The 27,584-nt window shown below is 44.4% G+C and overlaps 1 protein-coding gene across 1 annotated transcript; it reads right to left on the bottom strand.

The window, feature by feature from the left end:
• Window positions 1-2,913: 2,913 nt before the first annotated feature.
• On the bottom strand, window positions 2,914-19,827 carry LOC135242327 (tumor necrosis factor alpha-induced protein 8-like protein 3). Its single transcript, XM_064313357.1, has 2 exons — window positions 19,011-19,827; window positions 2,914-4,108 (listed from the first exon to the last, which is right to left on the bottom strand). Exons 1-2 carry the CDS (start codon window positions 19,054-19,056, stop codon window positions 3,546-3,548), a joined length of 609 nt encoding a protein of 202 aa, XP_064169427.1. The 5' UTR covers window positions 19,057-19,827; the 3' UTR covers window positions 2,914-3,545.
• Between the last annotated feature and the right edge of the window lie 7,757 nt (window positions 19,828-27,584).

Genomic DNA, 27,584 nt, shown 5'->3' with positions numbered 1-27,584 from the left:
TGTCCCCAAATTGAAAATACTGAATAACACAAAGAAAAATATGATTTTATTAATTTAATTGTTTAAACTTAAGGGTAAAGCACCCTGGTTAGGCAACAGAGTTTGTACAGTAGCAGATTGGATGTTAGTACTGGTTGAGTTAAGTGTATTTTGTTTTGGTGCTGTATTTGAAATGTAGTCTTGATGGTTTCCCACCACTAGATGATGCCAGTGTCTTCTCTGAATTTGGAGTCATTACATTATATCTCTGCCATTTACCCAGACACACTCATGCACACCGACTTATGCTGTTTTAAATTTTTACACAGTAGCCATTTATGGAGCTGAATATATGCAGAAGAAATTCAGGTTAAGGACCTAATGGCAGTGCCATACCTGGAACTTCCTACCTGTTGATTACAAGCCCGGTTGCCTAACCGCAATACTACTGCCCATATCAGGCGTAATGTATGCCAAGTCATAACATATTTTTTTTCAATAATATCGGAATAATGCTCTCCTGAAGATGATGAGGTGGAACAGCGGGATTTTGGAAGGTGATGATTAATTCATGAGAACTCTCAGGCGGGCAGTTATTTTTACACACCGGCCACCTGACTGAGCCGGCTGTGCCCCGTGAGGACCGGCTGAGCCTTGGGAGCAGGATGTTACCCGCCGACTGCCCAGGGCCTGGCGCTGCCGCACGCTGCCAGGCTGGCAGTGCCAAGCGCACACACCCCCTTTCACACAGCTTCAGCTGGCTTCCACATCATTAGGGAAATTGAGAAAGGAGGGAAGGGAGTCTAATTAAAACCACTGTGCATAATGCCGGGATGTAATCCTGCAGTCACAAAATCACCTTTTCAGTGTTGTATTTTTTATGCGTTTATGTGTTTTATTCCTTTTGTCATTCCCCACAGTCCTGGAGCTCTGTTGTGTGAAATGCTCTATAATTATGCTGGTCTAAATCAATATCTTGTTTGCTAATCTGTTAAAACAACAGACTGTTTGTTTTGCAGCCGCTGAGAAGATGAATAGATAAGGTGTTTGTGGGCAATGTGGCTCTTCCAGCCATGCGCCCTATTCTAGCTCTCTCATTAGGACGAGGCATTTCGGTAGTGTTTAGGGATGGAACATAGTAAAGTACATGCAGTATGTTGCTATATATGTGTGTGTGTGTGTGTATATATATATATATATATATATATGACTTTGACTCATTTTACTAATGGTCTCTGACAAAAAATTCTGACAAAAATTCAGGACAGCAACAACAGTTTTCTATTTTGCTTTTGCACAGTTAGTACTGTTTGTACCGTGTCCTCATTTATCATATTGAGTGGAATTTGCAAATGGCTCCTAAAAAAAACCTTTCTCATGAAGTGTAGATTTGCTGACTCACTGTGCGTCCCCTGGTCCCATGCCTTGTTTCGGGGATGCGCTGGACATGCAGAGCGCTGTGTCCAGATGTGTGAGCTGCACGTAACGTGGCTAAGGCCCTGTTCTGTGCTGAACGTAGAGGGTGACGGCTGGGGAGCTGTGTTACTGTGGGCTTAGTGAAGATGCAGTAATATGTAATAATGTACCTTTCAGAAGCCCTGTTTTCTCTGTATGTTTAGTTAAACCAACACATGCCAACTGCTGAGCCGCATAGCCGCCATATCCACGGTTTGAAGCAAAAGGTGTCGGATTACGGAGAGCCGTCTTGCTGCTGCACATATGTAGGGAGCCCATCTTGCCAGGGAATTGTGGGAAGAAACTTGCTTTTGCTGAAGCCGTCTGTGACAGTGTACTGAGTGCATGAGCTCTAGGCAGTGATTTACAGTATTGCGAAGAACTGATTATTATTATTTTTTTTTTTTTGTTGAGATTATGACAATTACTCTGACCTGTCCTAAGAAGCTATAGCCATAATGCACAGTTGTTCTTGTAAGAAGCAAGAAATGCCAGTAGCCAATAATGTGCCAGCAGTCATTTGACGTGAAAGGTTTTATAAAGCTCTCTTAATCCTCACTGGGGTCCCTTTTCAGTGATGATAGCAGCTGGCCATTCACATATTAATGGTTACATGTGCTACTGGGTCAGAAAGTGCCTAGTATGGGGGGGCGCGGGAGGGGGGTGGGAGACAGGAAGGCCCCCCTCTGTGGGTGCCGATGTTCCCTGAGTGTTTGCTTTGTGCCTGTGGGTGGGCTAGCTGTCCTGGCACATGTCAACACATGCCCCCCCTCGCCTCCCCCATCAGAAGGGATTAATGTGCGCCCTGGGTGTTTTAAAGCTTCAAAGCTCGTGATATCTTAGCTACGGCAGGAGCTCGATGTTTGAATTCCCCAGGAACAATTTAATAAATGTCTGGTTGAACTAATCAGTTGTCTTTGAAAACTAGGCAGGTATGCTTGTGTGCGTGTGCGCATGTTTCATTATGTGAGGATTTGTTTTTATTCTTTGATTTTAAATATGACAAATAGTATACTGTTAGAGGGTCACATGTTCACTCATCTCAGCCATGCAGTCACCACACATAGCCTTTTTGTGAGTCGCATATAAGCTGGCAGGTGTACATTTTTGATCTCTTGCTATCCAGGCACTGAGTACCTCTTTCCTATATTGCTGGAATTATTTGACGATCCGTTTTACTCACTGTTTCCTCTTAAAATTCCGGAGGCTTAATCACATACCAGTCAAGTGTGTAAGGAAACGTATTAAAGAGCAAATTTCCTGAAACAGTCACAGTTAATCACTCAGAATGTTCTTCGGTATTCCTGCTTCACTCCTCTCTCCTGACTCATTGGCTTCCTGTAGGAGGCGAGAATCTGGAGTTGTATAAGACCCTGTAAGAATGGACCATCGTCCTTTAAGGAGGAGTCATATCGATGCTCCTTACCTTGTGGCTTTTTTATGGCATTCACTATTAACCTCAAAGTACAAGACAGGCAATTCAGATTTATGCACGGTTCCATATATTCACTCGGCTCATTGGTAAATGGAGTGAATGAATCCTTCCAGCCATAATCAGCCAGGCTGATGCCACACCTCAGGGCAGCCAAATCTAACATTTAGAATAATTCGCTGTACACTGCAAATCACAGGAAAATGTCAATGCATATTTAGCAAATGCACATGTTCTGTAAAATGTGCATCAGCTGGTGATTGGCACAGAGCAATCGACAGGAAGTCACACAGTGTACAAAATAACATTCAGGGACAGGCAGCTATGGCAGCTGTAAAAAAAAACAAAAAAAACATTCTGACTATATGAAAATAAGAAAATACAGCATATAAAAATTGTACAGCAATGAGGGGAAATATTATGATTCAATAAAAACATGTTCATTGCCACCTCTTACACATGCAATTTTGTACCTTTTTTTCTTACAAAATATATAATCATATGATATATTCAGCAAGACATATATTAAACTACATCTGTGAAAGAAGGTTGGGATAATTGATTACATTTTTTACATATTTTTAAAAAATACATTTCTGAAATTTGGAAAAATCTGCGCTCGAGAAATGTGACTTTCTTGGCCACGGGAGGTGGGCGAATGGAATTGGGGTGGGGGGGGTTAGAGTATGCCCTCATCCAGCAGTTTGTTTATCCCGCTGCAGATTTTCTGCAGGCTGAGTTCGTACTCCTCTGAGGAGCCGTAGAGAATGGCCAGGAACTCCACGCTGGCGAAGTGGTTGAAGACGTGGTCAATGCGACCGTGTGAGCGGGTGGTCAGGTGCGCCTCCACCAGCTCGTGCAGCTGGTCTCTGCACTCCAGCAGCAGCTCGGAGAGGATGTTGGGGTCGAAGGTGTACTCCACCTCGTGGAAGCTGACCGCCGTCATGGCGGCCTGGTTCATCTTCTTCCGGAAGCGCTCCACGGTCTCCAGCTCCTCGGGGCTGAAGCAGTTGTTGCGGTAGAGGACGGCTATCTTGAGCGCGATCTTGATGACGTTCTTGACGATCTTGTGCGCCTCCTTCTTGCTCTTGGTGTACTCGCGGCTGGTCTTGTACAGCTCGTCCAGGATCTCGCTGCTGGTGTCGTCCGTCAGCAGGTTGGCCACCGCCACGGTCGCCATCTTGCTCAGGATCTTCTTCTGTAGCTGCAAGGCCAGGCTCTTGGAGTTGAAGCTCTCCTGGCCTGTGTTTCAACAGAGAATTAACGGTTAATTATGCTTGTTTAATTGGGGTTTAATTGTTCTTTAGTGTCCATTAGAAACGCGGGTAGACATTACGTAAAAGTATGCTGACATGAATGATCTTGTAGCTAGCAATGTTTAAGGCATAACTCAGCTGGATGGCATACCTGCCATCCCAATACGTTTGGTAAAGGAGTGCGTATATAATAGCGAATATATAGTTTAGATATAAAAATGTAATGTAATTGCCTCTCTGGCAATAAAATGTTCAGTGTTCATTTCACTCCAACAGCACATTTGAATATAAGTTAATATGTGCTGTATCAGAACTGATTTATCGCTGAATATTTTAGTGTGTCTTGTGAGTCGGTGCTTATCCGCTGAGCTAAGTGCAGGCGTTTTATTGCCATTAGTGATGTTCCAGAGCCTCGCTGCTCTCTGTAGCACTCTGTCCCCACAAATTTCCCACCATTTAAAGCCTTTTCATTTACGCTCTCAGATCACTTTGATAAATGTTGCTCTCCTTAACAACCAGAGATTTTCCCTTTGGGAAGTGTTCATAAAAACACTGAATGAACGTCTGTGTTACCTGTGGCTGTGTGTATGTATGAGCGTGTTTTTCTGTCTGTCTTACATGTACCTGCACAATACTGAGATCAGAGATTTTGCAAACATCCGCCATCTTATCGTAGTTTATGTTTTCCATTTAATTCATGGCTGTACTGTATCATCACAGATTATCCCACACTCTCCACAGCGCAATGTAAACGCCACACTGTTGTTACTGTCTTATGGCTTTTCAGTTAACAGGGTGGTAAAATGAGGCTTTTTTGCCCAAGAGCCCTGCTGTGCGTTATTTTCCTAGTGTTGCAGGCTTAGTGACAGGAGAACATGAAGGGAAGCCAGCCTCTGTGAGGTGACTGTACACACTTGTGACCATGTCCACCTCCAGGCCGTGGGAACAGCCAATCAGCTTTTATTTTGGTCCTATCATGCTGCTGTTTGCTGGACTGTTTACACCAGTTATGATCAAAGCTGCAGAAGAATGTCAGTTTTTTTTTACTACCGGCAAAAAAAAATATTCCCCTGCTTCCCACTTAACTCCTTTAGATGCAGCACCAGGCATGAACCGTTAAGCGCTTAATTTTAAACTAGAGTTAAAAAGGACTGTGTGAAACATTAACAGCTATCAGCTCATTACTATATTCCACTACATTGTTCAAGGTCAAATTCTGAACATTAAGACTGGAGTGGCAGGCTTTAATTGGTGACATGTTCTTGCCCTTATTTGGACACAGGCTGTGTTTAATCCAATCATATTTGTATCCTGGAGAGCAATTTTGCCAAGCGGCAGAAACCTGTAGTCACAAAGCACAGGAAGTGATAAAGTAACATTGATGAGGTTAGGAAATTGATGAATATCAGAATGCTGTTTTTCAAGCACACTGGAACTTTCATAGTGACCCCGGGTTTGGCAGCGAGCGTGGTGAGCAAGGTTACTGAGTCTGTGGCCTCCTGCCAAAGAACTCAAGAGGATTGGGGGATTGACTGTTAATTTCCATTCTCTGCCCCAAACCAATATTTCCTGCAGTCACCCTCCCAAATGAATCATGGAAGAAAAACCAATCAAGTGATATGCTATATGGCTCGGCTTGAGAAATTTAGATAGATAGAGAGAGTGGGTGAAACATAGAGACAGAGGGAGTGAGACTGAGAGGGAGAGGGAGAGAGGCAGTGTGCGTGTGCTGCATGTGTGTCTCCTAGGCACAAAGCAATTGTATGACAACAGGCGGAATCATTTGTGTATTTCTGCCAAGCAACATTTATTCATAACCACATCCCAAACTGCTTCCGTTGAGACAGTAGGATGCTTGGTTAACTTTTGTGATCAGTGCCAGACAACAGTTTAAGAGTCCTTATAAAAAAGACTCAAGCATTCACTGTTCATGTCCACTATGGCAATTTTTTTAGTAACTTCTTTTTAATGCAACTGAGGTAATATGGTTGAGGGAGGGACACTGTTTCTTCAGATGTTTTCTTCCAAGAAAAGGCACAAGGACAATAACGAAATGTACTTTAGGTGTTGTTATTATTATTATTATTATTATTATTATTGTTATTATTATTATTATTGTTTATGCTGTCCTTTGAGCTTTTAGCACATGAATGAGACAGTGATGGATATAGCTTTCAGCATGCTTCAGTCACAGGAAAGATATATTACTGTGTCCTGATTGGCTGTGTCTACAGGCACTTTAGACAGTGGCATTATGTCCTCCCGTATGATACCTTTGTGACACCTTATAATGCCTTGTAAGACTTTACACTGGGGAGAGGAGAACATGTAGAGTAGAGGCTGTGTGTATATGTTGCACGCTTACTCGTTTTGTCTGATATTTTGCAGCTGTTTTTGAGTAACTGCTGGAAGACAGAATGCATTACGCTTTACAAACGGGCCGTGAGGTCATTTCAGGACGGCCTGGCTTTGCCTGTCAGGAGGCAGACCAACTTTATTCAGCAAGCCATGCATACATCTGGTGATGATTTTGTCCTTAACTGAGGTGAGTTTCCACAGAACGCGTGGAGACACGTGGAGCTCGTTACCCTGAGAAATGGCTACTGCACACTGGCTGGGTGGACGGGACATCAGCACCTGTTGGCGTTTGTGGGAATGTTACCTGAGATCAGAGAGACGTTGTCATGCTAACACATGGCAGGCAGGCCAGGGGAGTTTCTAGAGAGACCATGCCATGAGCCTGCAATGGTGTTCCCTTCTTCCCAGCCAGATCTGATTAGCTGAGCAGGGTATCTGATAAATCCTATCATTTAGGTCTGGCAGCCAGCAGTAATGTTGATATTTACTCGCTGCAAAGAGTCCAACTGGCACCTATATCCCCCCTTCCCAGCCACTAACTGATCCCCAGTTTGTGTCTCTGACACTCCTATTTAATCTATATCTTGTGTCGGATGTGAAGGGATTTCTTTGTTTTGTGTGCAAGTGTCAGGCCAGGAGGATGCTGGGAAATGCTGTCTGGTTTGCTAGGTGTTCACAGTGTGGGTGGAGCAACTTGCTGTCCCCCTCTGTGCTCTTATAAGCTAATCACAACCTAGACACAGGGAGTGTCACCTCTGCAGTGTCCACCTGTCTGGGGATGGCAGAGGAGAAACAATTACCTCAGCCCCCCCCCCCAATTCTCCAGGACACACTCAATAGCCCCTTACTCCTGGAGAACAGAGCCATTCTCTTATGAATCGCAAATCCCCAGAGTTAATAAGCAATTTCCCCTGGGCTTACCTAAAACCTCACAGGAGGGCTGGAGGTTTGTTTTTATTTCCGGAAAGTTCTCATAAATAGGTCAGGGTGATTGCAGTGACAGGAGATGAGGTGAGTGGAGCTGTGCCGTGAGATGGAGGTGCTGGCTGATCTGTGGGCCCCCGCAGGGGCCGATGGAGGGCCGGCCTTGTGCTGATGCGGTTCGATTACAGCTGAGTCGGCTTGGTGATTGACCCTGGCTAACTCATTATTCTGTGAGAAACGCATCAGTCTGTAGCGAGCAATGCAAATCACTGGGTTTTTAAGAAGTGACCTGAGCAGATTGTCCGCCTGTCAGTATATCAAAAAACTGAGAAATGGAAACAGAAGAGTCATGGCTGATGTCGTTGCATAGCCCTTCTATTGGGCTACGCCACACCTGTCTGTAGGGACAGGATGCAGCTTGCTCTACCTGCTTTGACGCAAAAGTCAATGGACACATACAACAATTCATGACGCAGTACACAAAATGGACTTCTGTAAACACACATTGCAGGTCACGGTAAACTATATACACAGTGAACACAAATACTTAGGGACAGAGGTAACCCACATACTCAGGGACACAGGTTACAAACATACTCAGCGATACAGGTAACACACATGCTCAGGGACACAGGACTGGCAGTCTGTATATATAGGGCATTTGCCCAGCTCCCTCTGAATCCATCACACTCTGCAGGCGAGTGCTGACGGACTTCTGTGAATGGCACCCTTAAAAAAAGCCTTGTGTTGCCTGTTGTGCCTTTTTTTAGGGAGCCGTTTAGAAGCTGTTCTCCATGAGTACCGTTAATGATGAAGCAGGTTATGTAGCGTGCTAACATTAGTACTGTCACACCTTGAGTGGCAGGTGTAGAGAAACGTTTGAAAGATTTTCAAATGCAAGTGTATGCTCTGAATTTTGCAGTAAATCTTGAAACCACAAATTGTTTTATGTCTCCCAAATTCTAAACTTAAATAAAGCTTTCTTTTTTTATGGAAAATATGTAATAAGTCTTGATTTACACTTCCTAGAATGGCCAGTTTCCTTACTCATTTCAGTTAGAGATGTGAATTAGTCATTTCCTCCAGAATTCATACAGTGCCCTGCTGAAACGGTTGAACATATAATTGACCTCTTTCCAGCAGTGAGAACGTTCTGGATTAAATCCAGTGGTTCCCTCTTGCAACATGGTAATTTGAATCCAGAGTTTTATAGACTTCTAACACAAGTCTTCAGGGCCAGGAATGCATGAGTAAGTCTCTGTAATTATATATTATGCTGACTTTGCACAGACTCAAAGGTAACCGAGGGGTTTATCCATGAGAGCCACACCAACTTATCTTTAACAAACCCAAGGATTTCTCTGTATGGAATACCTGGTGAGCGCTTTTGTTTTTTGCATTAACCAGAAAAATGCATACAGTACAATGCAGAAAAGAAAGTACAGCAAATGGCAGTGTTACTCACTCGCTTGTCATACGGGCAACTAATATGACACTGTGTTATGTACATGTAATTAATTACGCTGTAATTAATTGGACCCCAGGGGGCTGTGTATCTCAGTGCGTGACTGGTATTTCTGTTAGAACAGGTAGCAAAGTGAACACCTCACTCTGTTTTGTCCCATATGGGCTTCCTCATTTCTCATCATGGGATTATGGTTGACCCCTGACCCCTGACCTCTGCCCTTAACATTTGTGGACTACTCTGATTCCACAGCCATCATTGTGGCCAGAAAGGTCCGGGCACAGTGCCACGCTTCATAAACTCTTATCAGTGGTTTTCTTGCGCCACTGCTTGGGGTTGCCAATGACAACCAAAGAGCTGTTTTGGGGAATATTAAAATTGAGTCCATTTCTCATTCACCCCTTTGTTGGTGTGAACAAAAGATAAGTCAGAAGGGTAGTAAGCATTGAATTCACTTCCGGCTTTTTAAAGCTGTGCTTTTTGAAGCTGTGTGGATGCATGCAGGATAAAAAATCATCACTTCCGGAATAGGAAAGCTCTGCAGATCTCTTTCTCTCCGTGCTTATTCTCCTCTTTCTCTCATCTGTTGTTCCCTTTTCTTTTCTTGCAGTTCTCTGTTCTCTCCTAAACTGCTTGGCTTTTCCTCTCTCCTTCTCTCCCCCTCACACTCACTCTCTCCCTCTTTGCCCTATCTTTCTCTCTCCCTTTCTCTCCCTCTCTCTGTTTCTTTATCTCTCTCTCATGATATAAACTGAGGAGGGCAGAGCCTATCGTGCACCACCCTCTGAAAGGCATCTAACCGCTCAGCCCCAACCCCTTATTTACGCTTGTACGCTCTGCTGCCTGTGTGTCATTTTTCACTCCTCAAAACATTATTACTATACACAGAAGGCCATCAGAAATGCCACCGTCCTGTACCGTAACAATTTACAGTGTACTCATCATTTACTCAGCTTTTAGCCAAAGCACTCTACTGAAGTGCATTTCACATGGTAACACACAAAACCTTTTTTTGATGAGGTGTTCGATGAGAAGTACTTTCGGGATAACTGTTATTTCACCACCGGGCATAAAAATGTTTACTTCCTTCATTTCCTCGGTCTATTTGTTTTGTGCCTCCAGGCTAAATGTGATGAGCTGTTTTGAGTTATAAGAGAGTGTTGCTTCCTGTTGCTGAAGTGAGGGTAGAAAAAGTGATTCTCTGTTGCTTATATCTGAACTGCCAAAGCCCAACCACAAAAAGTACTAGAGGGAAGTCATTTGAGACACGGTGGTTGCAGAACTTCACTCCTAGTTCATAGGGAACAATGGTGGATTCAGGCCTTCAGAACGGAACAAAATTAGATTATCACAAACAGAAAAACAATGCAGCTTGTTCCATAACGTCTAAATCACCAGTGTTCTTGCTAGTCACCAGCATATAAAAGTATTGAGAGCATCAAGTTGATGATCACTCTTCACTCAAATACTATGCTTCACATGTCAGATTGGAGACTGGTTAGTATGTTCAGCTAAGGAGAATATTTCAAAAGATCTGGATCAAAAGGGTGTTGATTCTACTTAGATATTTGAAGATATACATTTTTTCAGAATCAGATCTGAGGATGAATCCATTCGCTTTACAAATGGCATTTACTGGTGTGAACCTTGAGTGGTGGTGACGTGACGTTGACAGAATGCGACCGTTTGTTGTAGTTTCAGTATAGCAACTTGTTAGCAACTTGATTTATTAAATAACATAACAGCTTCAAAATTCATATGTGTGATATTACTGGGTGTGAAATGTCGTTGGACAAAACATCCATTAATATCAAATGTGAATTTCAAAGCTGTTATGTGTTTGAATAAAGGAAGTTGCTGACAGCAGTGGGTATGTGAAAACATACTTTAGGTACTAAGTTAGTGCACAGCGGTTGGCTCTCACTCTGGGCTCTGCATTAGTCCCCACAGTGATTGGTACTTTTACTGTCAACACTGCACTACGGCCCACCGTAATTGGATATTTCACTCTGGGTTTTGCATTTTACCCCGCAGTGATGGCGTATTTACTCTCAAAACGACACGACGGCCCACATAGCCTAGCTCTTAGACTCTGGGCTCTGTGTTGTGGTTCAAAGTTGTTCCGTATTGCTTTCAAACCCTGGCAGATGAAGGAGCATCCACCCAGGCCCTGCATGAAGGGAGTCATTGTCAGTGCCCCTCAGATCCTTAACCACACCCACTCTTTCTTCAGCCTGGGGTAGAAGCCTCTCCAAAAACTGAAGTTCTCCAGGCATCAAGAACCCTGTTAGAGTTTCCACTGCCTCAGCTATGTGTGCGTTCGTGTGTGTGTGTGTGTATGTGTGTGTGTGTGTATACATGTATATGTGGTGTGTGTGTCTGTTTATGCATGCATGTGTGTGAAGTAAAGTACCGTGCAGCGTTGCTGTAGTATATGATCATGTGAGAAATATTCAATTCAAACATCTGCGGTCGATTAAAAATGTCAAACCAATTGCTTAGCACCTTTTTCCCCCTCAATCCCCTGAGCCGATTGTTGGACTTCGGTTCCTTTGTTGAGTCGCACCTCAGCAGAGCCTAGATGTTCAATGTCCAATGCTTAGTTAAGAAAAGTAGCCCCGACATGGCAAAGAGGTTACAGATTAACCAATATCACAAGCTGTAATTGGGACACTTCCGACAGAGAGTGGGGAGTGTCACATTAGTTCTTTAGATAACCTATGTAATGTCTGTAAGCCTATCTTTGACTCTTGCTCAGGTGATACTATCTCCTATGTGCCATGGCAGATGATATTCAAAATATTGATTTGTCATTCCTCTAAGAGATCAAAGGGTCTGACTTCCACCCCTCTGTCTGAACAGATTTGAGCCAAAAAAAAAGAAAGTGTGGGTGCGAATGATCTGTAGACTACTTTATTATGTTGGCAGTGTTAGGCACCATGTGTAGTATTTAAATGGTTGAATCCCTTGAAGATTACTTGAATTTCAAATGTAATTTGATGTGTCTAAATGTTTTATTCCTGCTTTTGATCACTTTGGTGCTCTTTCCTGTATACTGGGTCTCCCTCTGGTTATGCACGTCTGCTGAGAAGCTGGTGTGGTACTGGCAGAGATAATACTGAGCTTTTTATAAATAGAATAGTTAGTCTTCATCATTTTGACTCTGTGTGGTACAGACTTTTTGTGTTTGTAAGCCACATTGACTGTGTCTTTTGCAAATCTGTCCCTGTGTCTGGCACACGCATCGACTGTGCCTTACAAATCTTTGACTGTGTCTGGCACACGCATTGACTGTGTCTTACAAATCTTTGACTGTGTCTGGCTCACGCATTGACTGTGTCTCTTGCAGTGACCGTTTCTGGTACAGACTCATGGCTTTTGAGGGTCCAGTGAGATGAGGATTGTCGTGACAGTACGCTGCAGTATTGCTGCCCTTTGACCCTGAGCTGGGGGAATCACTGCGGGCCAAGTGTGGGAACACCAGCGGTCTCCTTTGGGAGTTTGATGGGAAATAAGAGCATTCCGGACTGTTCTGGCCCGGAGCATGTTGCCTTTCCCCTGTCATCAGACCTCAGAGTTAAAGCTGCCCTCTCCTGTGCCTGGTCTCTACTGCAGGAATGAGCTGAGCTCACTAGCTAAGCTGTATTTACATTTACAATGTCTGTCCCTTTAACTCTTCCACTCCCCCCACGGACCATGATTATATGCGCTCCGGCTCAAACCCTGTGCTCCTGCAGCACTGGCAAGAACCGCAAAATGAGTGAGTGGTGTAGATATATGAAGATAATGGCAGCGGCGGTGGTGATCGGCAGCCTGTGGCTCTCTGTTGGTGAATGTGATCCTGGTGATGACAGACAGAGCGATCCCTCTTCATAAAGGCTGGGGGTTGTGTTGCTGAGAGAGTTTCCTGCATCTGGCCGGCCTGGATCAGATGACAGGTAACTTTTTCCGACCCTGGCGGGGCTGTTTACTCTTACCCTAGCGGTGGTGAGAGACGTCAGTCTGGGGGAGACAGGGGCCTCTGCAGCACTCTGGAGGAGAGCCCGACCCCAACACGCGACGCTGCGTGCGGCATGACTGGCGTGTCTGTGTGCTCTGGTCTTGTCTGTACTGCTGTCTGTCTGTGCTGTCTGTCTGTCTTCTCACGAATGTCTGTGCTGCTGCATTTTTTGCCGCGGTCAACATTTCTGTTTGTAGTGACTGTGATTGGCTGTCTAGTGTGAGGTTCACAGACACTGTCTGCCATGCGTCTCCCGTACGCGCGTTTTTCAAGGCTGCTGACGTCTGCCGTTTGTGATCTCACAGAGGAGGTGTGAGCTGACAGGTACAGCGGCAGATTGCAGCTGATCGCTGTGTTCACAGCGCTCAATCTGACATAAAACTGACAAGCAGGTTCTCAGAACCAGGCCCTGGAGATCACACCATGCATGCTGTGCTCTATCCAGCTCTAGATGAATTTGCTTTTAATGAGCTGTTAACTTGAATGCTTATTTTTTCTTTTGGACTTTTCAGCATTTCATCTGGGGTGCATAAGAGAATGTGCATTTATGGTTGTGCAAATTTTTTTCAACATTTTGATTATTTGTTCATATCTGCCCCTTGCACAATTAATTGCAGCTGTTCAGCTAAATTAGTAGTTAAGTTACAACTTGTTAAAGGCCCCACTGAACACGTAATTACACATATCTATGTAAGACTGTTGCAGGAGTTTGTAGGTTATATAAATAACCTGAAAAAATACATGCATTCAAAACCAGTGCCCCAGCTGCATAGCTTCAAGCTAACTGGGGCCTAAGAAGATGAGAAAGCCAGAACCACATTTGAGAAACTGATGAAGAGTGATTTAATAGTGCGCCTTCACTAAGACGTTCATAGAGGGTGAACATAATGCATGCAACATCTTTGTACAAACTAAATATAAGACTGTACTCTTTGACTGGTTGAGATCTGATGACACATTCAGTGGTTCATGAAGCCTCACTCTTCCACCACAGCTTTTTGTGGGATTCTGAAATGGCCTCCTCTCTCTTTGGATGTCCTTGACTTAGCAACAGCATCAGTTAAGTTATTACCGCACTACATATGATCTAACTGACCTCCGAGACAAAAGTCTGAAGACTATGGTTAAGGTGATAAATATTAATACATGCAGCATCACATGCAGCCAGAATTGTGTAAGGGGATAAATATTAAGACCTGCAGCTGGAAATGTTCCCCCATTTGAATGAGCTGCAAAGCAGTAATTGCATGTAGAGTGCAACTGAATGTCAGCTCTCCTCAGAACAAAGCAGCAGGGGGTGATGGTGGGGGTGGCTGTGGGGGAGGGGGGTATATTAGAGTAGTTGTCCTGTAATAAAGAAGTCGTTTGAAAGTCGTTGTGGAAACGCTGTGTAACTGCTTGCCTAGTTTAAACCAGGTTCGTACGTGTCGAGTGGAGATGGCGATGTTTGCCGCGTCCTTCCTCAGGGATTGCGTACATCACCACCCTGTCACCCCTGTTTACAGGACATGCACACCAGATGTCTCTGATCCTATTAGCAGTTTCCTATCATACGTCATGGATTCAGGGGTTTCTGGGATACGGCCTCTGCCTCCCTAATAGATGAGAGCCTACAGGTTAATGCAGATTTATCTGCTTTCCTGCGCTGTACCCACAGGACACCCAGACAGTTTCCAGACCAGGCAGTACAGCATCATGGGTAGAGAACCACGCTTGTAATCGAGTCCCAGCTTGAGCATAGCTTCTGGACCCTAGATTTGTTCTGTAAGTATCCACGCAATGAAGGTGGGGGGCCACAATGTGGGCTGATCTATTTCTGGATTTCAATCAAACCGGTTCTCATGTTTTTTTCATTAGTCCAGTTATTTGCTTGATTCGATATATTTGATAACTTATTTGTTGTGAGGCCGTAAGTCTCAAAGTCTGCATTTGAGCGGAATGCTTTTAGAGCGCTCTGGTGTTCTGTGACCGCCACGCGCTCTGCTAGCTCCACCCCCTTCTCCAGCACGCCTGGCCCGCGCCAGGCGGAAATGACTGCGGTCGAATTTCCAAATGTCTGGACAGAAACGGGCCTCAGTGAAAACCAGCGCTTACTAACGGCCTGTGGTATGGAGGGAGGGAGGGGAGAGGGAAAGAGAGACGGAGGGAGGGGAGAGAGAAAGGGAGATGGGGGGAGAGGGGAGCATTTTCAGCCTGCAGGCTAATCAAAATGACTTAGCAAAAGCGTCAGTTAAGATATTTCTGCACTATAAATGATCCCATCTGTGAAGCTGGGAAAGGCCGTGCCCTTTACGGTTCAGTTAGCTGGAGGTCCCGGAGAGCAGCGGGCCACTAGTGACCAGCGGTGGGCTGCGGTGAACACGCACAGCTGAACTTCATCAGCGGAGAGAAGTGCAATCTGGGCCTCTCAGCCCTCACTGCCCTCTCAGCCCTCACTGGTAGTGTGGCAGATGTTCCTGCTCCTGCTAGCGCACGTTCGCGATCTCCGGGGTGCGTGAGAGACAGAGCCGCCGCATCTGTGGGCCAGATTACAGAGCGCCTCACCGACGGCCCTGACCCCGCCCACCTGCCTCTCCTCCTCCACACATTCCACAGAGCGGAGCGCTGGGCTCGGGCATCCTGCGTCACCATTACTCACTCATCTGAACGTTTAGCCTCAGCACAGGTGCATGCTGGGAAATCAAAGAGCTGGAAGACAAGTTGGCCTGTCCAAGTCACATGGCTTACACATACTGGCTTCAGTATTTTTTTGGGGTGGGAGGAGTGCTGGGTTGTTTTGTCTCATCTGATGGCATGCCCCCCACTCTACAGCCTAAAGTTTTTAGTGTTGAAGAGGGAGGATTGGATTCACCCCTTTTCACTGAAGAAGGAAAGACCTACAGAGCAGATAAAAAGAATGATTGGATTTCAGGGCAGTTTCAGTTGTCAAGGTCGGCTTTTGAAAAGTTTGAGGTTGTAGCGCATGCAGTTGAAAGGATGGAGGAACAGCACAATACATGCTCCCAAAGTATTCCCACAAGCAAGGGCTCACCACCACCCACATTCCCCTGTCCAGCTCCCTTCCAGAATATACAGCGCCTCTTTCTTAAGGAAAACACGGCTTCCTCAGACCTCTGTCTGATAACCACAACACTCATATGGGGGAAGGTGCTGGGAGGACACAGACCAGTATGTTACTGCACCTACAATGTAGTATAATGTACCAGTTACTGTAACTGTGCATTATAGCACAACACAGCATAGCACAATGCTGCACTGGACAGTACATTGTAGCATAGCACAGTCTACCGTTAATGCAGTACAACACAGTATAAAACTGTTTATCAGTGTGGCCCTACGCAATCCAGCACAGCATAGCACAGAGTAACACAGTACACAATAGCGTTATAACATTATAGCACAGTATACTGTACAACACTGAGAGCACGCAGCATACAGTGCAGTACCCTCTTGTGCAGTGCAGAAAAGATAGTTGTGTTAGAATTCAGCTGCATTCTTTCCCCTTCTGTAATAATGCAGAAACAAGAGACAGGTGTATCATTTGCTTTTGATTATGTGTGTACGTGTGTGTATACCAGGAGCTGGGCTGCTAAAGTGTGTGCCCTTCTAAGGTATTTGCCTGTGTTACAACCTACAGTCCAAACAGCGCTACACTAGAGAGCTAGCTAGCACCATTACATTACATTACAGGCATTTAGCAGACGCTCTTATCCAGAGCGACTTACACAACTTTTACACAGCATTTTACATTGTATCCATTTATACAGCTGGATATAGACTGAAGCAATTTCGGTTAAGTACCTTGCTCAAGGGTACAACGGAAGTGTCCTACCCGGGAATCGAACCTGCGACCTTTCGGTTACAAGCCCAGTTCCTTACCCACTGTGCTACACTCCGTCTACACCAGTCAATGGAGAAGCATATTTCTCCCTGCTGATGACTGGTAAGCTCTAGGCACCTGTGTGTGTGTGTGTGAGCATGCGTGTGTTGTTGGGGGGAACTAGAGTAGTGTAAACCCGAGGAGCCCTGGCTCGAACCCGTGATCAAAGGGCCCAGCTTGTGCACTCTATGCCTGTGCTGGCTGAGCCACTTTCCTGGCTCAGCTAAAGTATCCTTGTGTGAAAGTCGGAGATGAGGGCGGGTTTTCAGCCCGCCTGTGTGTTCACACATCCATCGTGGCTCTGGCTGTGACGTGGTCATGTGGTGCTGCTGTTTGTAATGATGGGAGGGTGAGGCTTTAAGAATCAGTGGCAGTGATGGTAATGGATCATAATGTTTTTGCTGTGCGGGGCAAAAGCTCTTGACTGATTGGTCAATGATGGAACAGCACATTGTAGCTCCGCCTGTCCTGCAGGAACACTGCACTCACTCATACGCTCATGCATGCTTTCACGTATACGCAAAGAGAGGGTTTGAACTTTAGTGACCCACCCTAACTGCTTCTGGAAGGCTACTGTTCAGAAAAAACAAAAACACCATGAAAGACAACTAGCAGGTATTGCATGCTTTGTGTTGTGTTAAAACACTGAGCTCAGGGTGAGTAAACAAAACCAGCAGGACTGGACCTATCGGGACTCACAAACATACTGATAGGCAGGGTCACAGGACGTACCATAGAGCCCCAAGCTTCACACATAAGATGCTGCTGTTTGAGTTGGTACTGCAGTAGAATTGCTTGGTGCTTTTTAGACAGTTTACTATTTATTTATACTTGCGAAAGCAACACTACTCGGTTACATTGCAGAGTCGCATTACGCAGCTGGACAGCTGGATGAAAAAAGCCTCAGCCATGAGTCACTCAACTGCCTAAGTCATTTTCTCAGTCCTGCATTGGACACAATATAGGATGCAGTATCATCTATGAGGAATATATACATCGTTCTTTGTAACTCTGCAGGTTCACACATACTTAAAGCAGAAACCAATTAAAGATCTGCTTCATGCTCGAGACAGCCTTGCACTGTGCTTTTCTGATGCCTGTCCACAGACATGTCATCTGTCTATCTGCTGTTCAACTCCAAATTATGAATCTACAGGTCCTGCTCCCAGTTCTGCGGTCCCTAGCCTGATCATCATACTTCCCTTATTTTACATCACCAGTAATAGGAAGTAGTCAAAAAAATGGATGGACCTCATGGTGGAAAAACTGCTTAGAACTAGCTTACATTTGACCAATATAGGGCACAGAAACGCCAAATGGCTGAGTTAATGAGGCTTTGGAAAGCTTGTGCAACTGAGCAGAACAAAAGCAATAGAACATTTTTAAAAATACATGACTTCCATTCTCAGCTCATTTTTGGAAGAAAAGGCTAAGCGTGTTTGTTTTTCCTCTGAAAATCAAACAGGCCACATAAAAGTACTGATGGCTGTAGGCTATCAATAAGGGGAGGTGCCAGTGGCCCCTATTTTGGGCTGCTGATTGGCCTTTTAGAAAAAGCAAGTGTCTCTCACCTTAGGCCAAAATGCACTGCAAAATAGTGGCCTGGCCTGTTTAGACGCCGTCTTAAAGAGGCTGTCCTCATAGCACATAGCTCATTTTTTGTATCTGCATTACTGCCATTGGCTGCTGACCATGATGTAATCACCCATAGCACTGTACCTCTAATACGCTGTGTGTCTGACGGTAGTCTTTAATAACTGGACTTGACATGTTGCACTTCTTTCACATGTGATACCTCTCGGTAACATCAATCAAATCCCTGCCTCCCCAAAAAGAACGAATGGAACACAATAAGAACATCTCTCAACATTTTGCTACAATGCCAATCTAAGGCAGTAACCTGCTGACCTTTGGAATATGATCCGTGTCATTCGCCCAGGCCATAAATCTTTATCGCTTTCTACAGCCCTTTACCCTGCCGACATCAAAAGGGAGTAATGAAATCTCCTGCAATGGAGTATCCCTTTCCTCGCAACCAACCAGAAAAGCATTAGCCACTGCCGCCCGCGCCCGTTTTCACACACCATTCATCACTCGGACGCGGCACACATGTAGAAATGAAGAGGGCTGAAGTCCCCTGGAAGCGAGCGTGTTGATAAAGCGCTGGAGAGCGTTTCGCCTGAGCTTGCCAGGTCCTCTGGCAGCCGGCTGCTGGTGGCTCAGGAGCCGGTGTGTCGGAGAGAGCGGAACGGAAAGTTTACCTGGTGAAAGCTCTCCTTCACTGAGCTCCCCGGAGTCCGAGTCCATCTTCCCCCCAGCAGGACCCCGCTTCCTGGAGACACGCTTTTCAGTCGGGACACTGGAACTCTTGTGCTTCCTTTTCCTTTTTTTCCTCCTTTTTGGCTTGGAGCTGCAGCTGCGTAAAGAGGCTGCCTGCGATTTCCTGGGCTCCCACTTTCTCTCTGGCTCTCTCCCTCTTCTCTCTTACTCTCTTTCTGTTACTCTCTGTCCCTCTTGTCTATTACACTCTCCCTCTTTCTCTCTTACTCTCTCCCTCTTTCTTCTCTTACTCTCCCACTCTCACTCTCTTGCTTTCTCTGTTCAGACAAATTCCTGCTTGCTGATTCTGTGCTATGACTTTTTCTCCCTCTATGTCTTTCTCCCTTCTACTCTCTCTATTTCACTTTTTCTCTCTTTGTCTGGTCAGTTTACCCCACACATGTATTCTTGCACTCTTTCACTGTTCTGATGTACTCCCTCTCTTTCTCTTCCACAACTCTGTCTCTCCCACTACCTGCTTAGGCTTCCTCCCTCTCTCTCCTTCCCTCCCCCTCACACTCTCTCTCTCCCTCTTTGCCTGTGTGCCTCTCTCTCTCACCCTCACTCTCTCCGCTGTCTTACCCTCACTGTCTCTCCCTCTCTCTCTCACTGTCTCTTTCTCTCTCTCTCTCTCTCCCTCTCCCTCTCCCTTTCTCTCTCTCTCTCCTCTGACAGCTCAGTGTGTCCTGTTCCCTCGCTCAGTCACGGCTCCAGTGGAGACCCACAGTGGGGGCGATAGCCTGTGATGTGTGGGTGTAACGCAGTCTCTGGCTGGGACTCATGTGCACGCCTCTGGGCCATCACACTTCCCTCATGGGTCTGCACTTTGAACGTCTGCATGCAGTCACCTTTGCGCTTTGTCACTGCTCAGCTATTTAGTTTTTTTTTTTTTCCTGAAAGGCATTGCGTAGTAAATTCACAGTGTTTTATATATAGGTCTTAGTATCAAAACAGAAAAAAGTTTAATTTTTGTAGCCCCAGATATTAGAGAAAGCTGCTATGCTCAGTAAATGGATTCACACACACACACACACATTCGTTTATAGGGTTCATTCTGCTAGCTGCTGTGCTAATTTAAAATCTGCGCGTCTGTGAGTGCTAATGTATCAGGCGGCACCAGACAGGATAGGGCCTTCAGCAGGGGGGCTTTTATTGATTTTCTTAGGTGTTGCGTGTCCTGCTTTCCCCCAGGACAACCCGGCCCCCTGCAGTGTGTACCGTGCAGTCAGGCTGCTGGAGGAGCTTGGTCTTTGGCAGATGTTTGGTGTAATCACGCTGCTTGATTTTGACGGTGCCGCCGGTCGCTCGCCTGTATTGACAGTGCAAACACGTCTGTGCTGCGGGTGCCGACAGCGGCAGACTGCTGGTCTACGCCGTGTTTGTCAGGCGAAACGGTCCGTGTCATGAAAAAATGCTCCTTTTTTCTCATATTTATTTCCTTACCTCCCGGCTCACTTACGGGTTAACCATTAATACGGCTGGGTATTTGTTAAGGCGTCGCAGAGTGGGTGCCTTTGCTCAAGCGTATGGTGGCAGTTTGTGCTTCGTTTTCTGCCATTCCGTTCCTCAGTCTGCGGGTCATCATTTCCGTTCCTTCCCTAACACGATGTTGTTACTATCATGGTGATGAGCTGAGTGCTCTTCGTCACATCTAACAGTGTTTGCTCACTTCTCTTGTCAAAGTCAGTCTCTGTACTACTAATACATTTTGCCAGTCAATTCCCATACCCCACAAAGCAAAACCATTGGAAAATTGTTCCATAAAAGCTAGCATAGCATCCAGGTTTTCCCCCATTGACAGTGGGACTTAATGCTTACTGATGGCCTTGTCTCCTCCTGAGGATGATGGTTGGAAGCAGTCCTTTGATGTTCAATGACTCATGACTTGATGCCTTTCCAGTGCAGGATGTAAGTGCTGAGGGTATTTGCCAAGAAGAAGACCAAAGGAGTCTCAGAAGTGTACAGACTGAGTCAGTGCCTGGAAATGGCTTTAATAGCAGTCTGAATACACATAGCCATCCCAGTGTGTGGCTTTTTATGTTCACTGGAAGTAGCCAAAATATCCATCTGTTTCTAATATTTGCATGCTACTTTTTACATATTGTATATCCCTTAAGAGTAGCGTGCTAATATTAGAATCAGCTTTAATTTGAGGGTATTTGCATCCATATCAGGTGATCCATGATGGAATTACAACCCTTTTTGTACATAGCCTCCCCGTTTATATTTATAGGATAAAAGCTCAGAGCACACTTTAATGCCATGCTAATTACTGTCCACATCATCTCTGTGAATGCCAGTCTGAGAATGCCGGCAGCACTGTGGATTCAATGGCAGTTATATCTGTGCCTAAACTATCTATCTACACAGAGAGACAGTCAAGACAGTCTTTTTTCATTTTGAGCACAGCTGTGGTGGCTCACCATGGTTTGGCCTCATATACACTGAGGCTGGCAGTCGTGTGCTTTTGGAGGTTCTGTGTAAGGACTTAAAACATGAAGCCTTTCTTTTATTTTATTTTGAAAAAGTGCAACAAATTCAGTTGTTCTGTGAAAAAGGACATCTGAAATCTGTCATCTGCAAATGATGAAAGTGAATGTTTTGTGCCAATTTTTAGGGAATTCTACACAAATGAGTAGTTGCAGTAGTATAAAATATATATTTTTTTAATTTCTGAGTTTACAGCTTGACTCAGTACTTACCTAATATTTTTATACAGCATTCTTTGCTCATCAACAACTTTGGATGGAAAACAACTTTGTTGTCTCTGTGTGCCCCACACTTAGAGAACTACTGATTAAGGGTGTGATAATTTATTTGGAGGGTGCTGTACATTGTGCTCCGTATTTTGTTTTCATTTCCACATCCACCCCGTGCTTGCAGATTAAGCTGCAGAGAAGTTCCCCAGCTCTTCTACCGGGTGCCTTGAGTCTTGTGTAGACCTGTGTCTTTGTCTTATCATATAAGTGATATGTGATAGGTCTGTTCAGCAAATGCCTTTGATTTCATCATCAACGTACCTGATCTAATAGCCACATGACACGGCTTATTTCACTGTTGGGCCTGGTTAATAACGTATTTTCTGTTTCTTTTGTGTTAGTAGAAAAAAACTAATTGCTTTCATCTCTTTGTTCTAATTTTAAAACTATCATGAATACAGGCAATTTGTTTTTGTTTGCTTTTGTTTGCTTTGCAGCAGACATAATTTAGCATGTTTTGGTAAAGATAAATACTTGCCGTATTTCAATTAGCTGCCATGCTAATTATTCAATATCCTGGCTGCATTGTTATCCAGGTTGAAGTATCTGGGCCAGCGTGACCTTCTCGTTTTTATTTCAAAGAGGATGCTTCCTGCTACACTTCCTGTTCCAGAAGCTCAGATGCTTTTCGCACGTGAACTCAGGAAGGAGAGAATTAATTCACCAAGGACCAAGGTGGTGCTGCGTGTATAAATACGCAGAGCATATAGGCGATAATTACAAACACAAGATTTTCAAATGACGTGCAGGTAGGGAGGGTGTTCTGATTAATTAACCAGGGTGAGTGTGAGTGCAGCTTTGCTTATGCTGTGATTCAGCTGCTGCTGCTCTGCCCTAAAATATAGACATGCCAGTGTTTTTGTCAGGATTAACAAAACCACTGCAGAGGTTACTGTTACAACGCCAGACTGTGGGTTATATGCAAGCATCGCACCGTGGGATTCTGACGCAGACAGCAGAGAAATGAGAGTCTGTTAGAACACGCTGTAAGAGATTAAGGTTTCCTGTGAACTCATCGGTATTCACAGCCTTTTGGTTCCGTGGAAAGCTTTGTGCTCTCTGATGAGCGTAAAGTGGTATGGAAATGTAGTGTTTTGTTTTCACTTGGATCTGCTTCTGCAAAAGAAGGTTCCAGATAATTCTGCTGTATAGGTTTTTTTTAAGATTCTTTGTAGTTTTCCATAACTGTTTACACTAATTTTGTGATAATGACAACAGGCAGATTGTCCCCAGAGAGAAAGCCACAGACTCCAGCCAAGTCTAAACAAATGATGTGGTACTATGGTGTTTACGACACTGTTAGGTTATAAATATAATATCAGAGGCCAGCATCATCTGTCAAAGCTCCTCGTTCTTTCATCTTCAGAACGGTGGAAAATTCCACCCTAATTTAGGTTCACATGGGAATGGCATATGAACTTCAAACTATACAAATGCAAAGACCATGATGCTGCAGATACAGTCATTGTAAAATAATTGTGGAAAATTACCAGAGACAAAGAAGAAGGCCCTGCTTGCCTCAACAGCAATGATCGAATGAAATTGAAAGCTTCATTGCACAATGCTGTGCTGCTGAGGTTGTTTGTTGAGGTGCAAACGAGACATGATCATATCACCACCATTGTCATCATCATCCTCGTCATCATCATCGTTGTCATCAGACTGATCTTCTCAGCACTGAGCATTGAGATCAGTTTATCTTGTCTGTTCTCACAGGTATTTTTGCAGCTTCTCCACAAATATCTGTTCCTGGGGTCAACAAATGCACATTTCAGACCACAGATTAAACATGATTTACAACAACACAATAAAACATAATACAATTATGCATTTAAAAGAATGAAAGACAGAACAATAGAAACAAAGATGTGAAGAACTTATGTGAAATTATAAAACAAAACAGGAACTGTATAAAACAGGAACTGTAAAAAAAACTAAGCCAATAAAAAAGGAAATCTGCAGATTTTATGTACAACCTTAATATACTCAAACAGAAGTTCCATAGCTTCCATATTTCTGGAGAGAGTTATCAACCTGCTGAAGCATTCGGTGACCTAAATGGGTTTTGGAGAATGGCACAAGTGTGCTCAAGAGGGAACAGGTAGCAATATATGATAATGCTGTCGGCAGTCAGCAAATTAGCTCCAAAGAAACATTGATGCAGCAGCAGTGGAGCATCTTGGGAAATCCCTGCAGCTGACAGACAAGGGTGCAGAAGTGCGAGCTTTCCACGAACGTTAATCCCTCCGGGGCTTGTCCCCCAGCGATCTGCCGTTTTCCGCCGGCTGCAGGACCACCCCCCCTCCCCCCAGTCACCTAGCACATGCCAGGCTATGTGTAATCAGAGCCTGTTAGCGCCATGCCATCATGTTTAATACAGAGAGGATCAAGACTTGATCCTGCAATATATGTAAGCAATATGTTCACCCCCTTCGCCCTCTTTTGTGTAAAGTTATTGAGGGTCACAGTGTCCCAGCACACCAAGATAAATAACCATAACTAACTCGGAGGTGAATAACAGGGAGGCAAATGAGTTTGCACCAGGGAAACAGTTTGAGCCCATAATTGCAAAAATAATTGAATTAATGGATGAATGAATTTTATTATTGTACCTTGCGTTTCATGACTGCCAGCCCATGTGTGTGTTTTCCATAGTTATGAATTTTGCGCAAAATCAGAATTGTGAACTTTCACCAGTGTCCTTGCAGATATTTGTGATCCATGTTGACCACAAGGTAAACCACAATTCAGATAGGACAGTGGTAACCAAGCCTGTTCCTGGAGATCTACCATCATGTAGTTTTTCATTTCAACCCCAATTTGGCACACCTGACTCTACTAATTAGCAGCTGTTGGAGATCTCTAGCTGTTGGGGGATGTTTGCTTTGTTAGAGTTAGAGTGAAAACCTACAGGACAGTAGTTCTCCAGGACCAGAATTGGTTACCACTGAGATAGGAGAACATGCCACATATGCTTATATTTCTTCCATAACTTCCCTGTATTGCTACCAAAGAAGTTCAGTTTACAGACAGCCCTTTAGTCTGTGAATTAGCGTGACTTTCATAACTATTCCTGCCATGGAAGAGTGATTAGGTTGGGTTGGGTTGACCAACATGGATGGCTGTGTAGGATATAAGGACACGCACATTAAAACCTTTCTAGGTATTTGCTCTGCCATGCTTTTCCTGATCCACTTGCGTGCCGTGATAATCATGTAATCTCCTCAGTAAATCACACATGACTGGGAGGGAGCTGCTCATTACTCACAAGTTGGAATTCTTTGAGCACAATGCTGTCTGACCTTGGCCTCAATGCACTGGAAGGTCTACAGAAAGGAAGGCTTGAATTCTTTCCACACTGGGCATGCCCAGTGCCTTCATTTCCTGGAAACAGGAGCCAGCCTTGGCCCGTGTGGGTAAAGGCTTGGGTTGCTTTTGGCGGGTGTCAAGGAATCAGTGAATACAAGCCTACGGACCACAGCAGTCAAGCGGCTGGGTTTTGACCTGGGCAGTCGTAGTAGTACAATGGGAAACTCGCTCAGAAAGACTTGTTTCTGACCAGGAGTATTAGAGATAATGTGGTCTCAGGTTTACCATTTTTTAAGGCAGTGAAAGTATCCTCATTCAAGGATTCAAGGATTCTTTATGTATAACCTATGAGTGCACACAGCATACACTTTGGTATTAGTCATCTGTGACCTCAAATGCATTTGCCTGTCATTTCCTAACTGGTTAGGGCATTTCTCATGAACAATCACATATTTAGAGCATCTGGGAGAATTGGTCTGTGTGTATTTTTAAAAAACAGATGTCTGTGCATTTTTAAAAACCTGATAAGCATGCATACTAGTAAAACTGTGAATAGCATGCCAAACGTAGTGTGTTGGGTGACCATTCAGTGATCTTTCACTGTGTACCATGACAACAGCTTTGCCAGGATGGCTTTCATCATCACCATAGTGATGAGCTTCCCCATTCGGCACCTATCAGATGACAGAATAGACAAATAGAGCCTAGTTATAATCAGTTTGTCTGGTAAAGGCATCCTGACATTTGCATCTGGGATTTGATTCCCTTGGATTGTCAGTTGGATTTTAGAACAAAATCCCCCTTTAGTGACCAAACCAACCCCCGTTCCCCAACCCAATTTCTTTTTTATTGTGCTCAGCATCCCAGAATACAGCGTGTTTCCTGCAGGGAGATGCAAACTATGCACACCATATCTGATGGTATCTTGGCAACCAGTCAGTCTTCAGCCCTTTTCTGGGGCATCAGCGATGGCCGGGGGCATGACTTCGCTAGCGATGCTGCAGCGGGACCGGGGATCACACGCTAGCCAGGAGATGCGATATGAACACTACGCCACCCCGGCAGGCCTGCTTCAGGTTCAAATCCTGACTTTTCATGGGAAATTCGCACAGCAGAGCCGTCATGGAACCACTTACTTCACAGGAAGTGTATTGGGAATACAAGCGGTTCTGTGGGTTTGGTGGCCAGTACTTTTCCATTACAGTGTGACTCTGAAAGGGCTTATTTTCAGTTAGAAAAGTACTGTCTCAGAGATTATATTATTACACATGGTTTTATGTCTTTTATCCAGAATTATCCAGAACAGTTCAGGGGAGATTTCCATTCCATTTGATTAGCCTTTTGTGGCAAGCTACGCTTGTTAAAGGGTACTTCTCTTTTCCTTGACAAAACAAGTATTATTTAATCTAGCAGAGGGCTGGGGCATAAAACTAAGATGGCAAATGCAGAAGATACTCATCTGGGTTCGCAGCATTTCCCAGTCAATTCACGCTCCTATTTTCCCCCCTACATCAGTCTGAAAGCAGAGAGAAGCTCAGGAGGAAAGCATGGTGCTGGTTAAACCCTTCTCTTTCAAAGCAAATACAATATTTATCTTAATTTTCAACTGCTCACCATGTGCGATATTCAACTCCTTCTCATACAAACAACACAAGTGAATGTAAGGGGAAGCCAAACATTTCATGGCTATTATAGTGGTAGAGTGTGTGTAGGCAAGATACAGCTCTCATTTGTACCCCGTGGTTTGGCTGTGTGGAACATTGTGAAGTCACATCAGCAAGCCACTCTTTGCATTTGGATTTGAATTTGAGAGACAAATATCGTATGGACAATAATGCTGATGGTGATGGTGCCATGGTGATTTTGCATGATGGCTTGTGTGGGTGCTGACGGCCTGTTGTGGTCACAGATTTGCATCAGATATGAAATACACACACACACACACACACGCACTCACAAGAACATGTGCATGCATACATACACACATGCATACAAATACAAACACACACACCTATACACACATACACGTACACATCTATCCGCAGTGGCCAACACTGCCACCACCAGCAATGCATATCCATTGCAGCTATGTGGCAGCCTGCTCTGGCTTTTTTTAAACCTCCTCTCAGGGTGCTAGTCAGACTAATGTCCTACTGTGTGATATGGTGCCCTCTGCTGTCTAATCCGTGGTCTCAACAGGCAATATTAGGACTGCCTCGTGCGTATCTTTGTGGCTGTGCTTTTATCCATCCATGCTTGTGCGAGACAATAATATAATACCAAAATATGAAACATTTTTTTATATAAAGTGAGTAGTTGTATCTTTTTTTACATTGATTTTCATTTCAACTGACTGAATAAAAGAATAAATATGAATTTAAGTGCATCACTAACAGGAAGTCATAGTTCATAAACTTAAGTTTAAGTTTTTTTAAGTTTTTTACTGAA

Source organism: Anguilla rostrata, chromosome 16 (assembly GCF_018555375.3).
Source record: "Anguilla rostrata isolate EN2019 chromosome 16, ASM1855537v3, whole genome shotgun sequence".
Classification (NCBI taxonomy): domain Eukaryota; kingdom Metazoa; phylum Chordata; class Actinopteri; order Anguilliformes; family Anguillidae; genus Anguilla; species Anguilla rostrata.
Note: the sequence above shows the minus strand (reverse complement) of the source record. Positions and strands in the feature narration are given on the sequence as shown.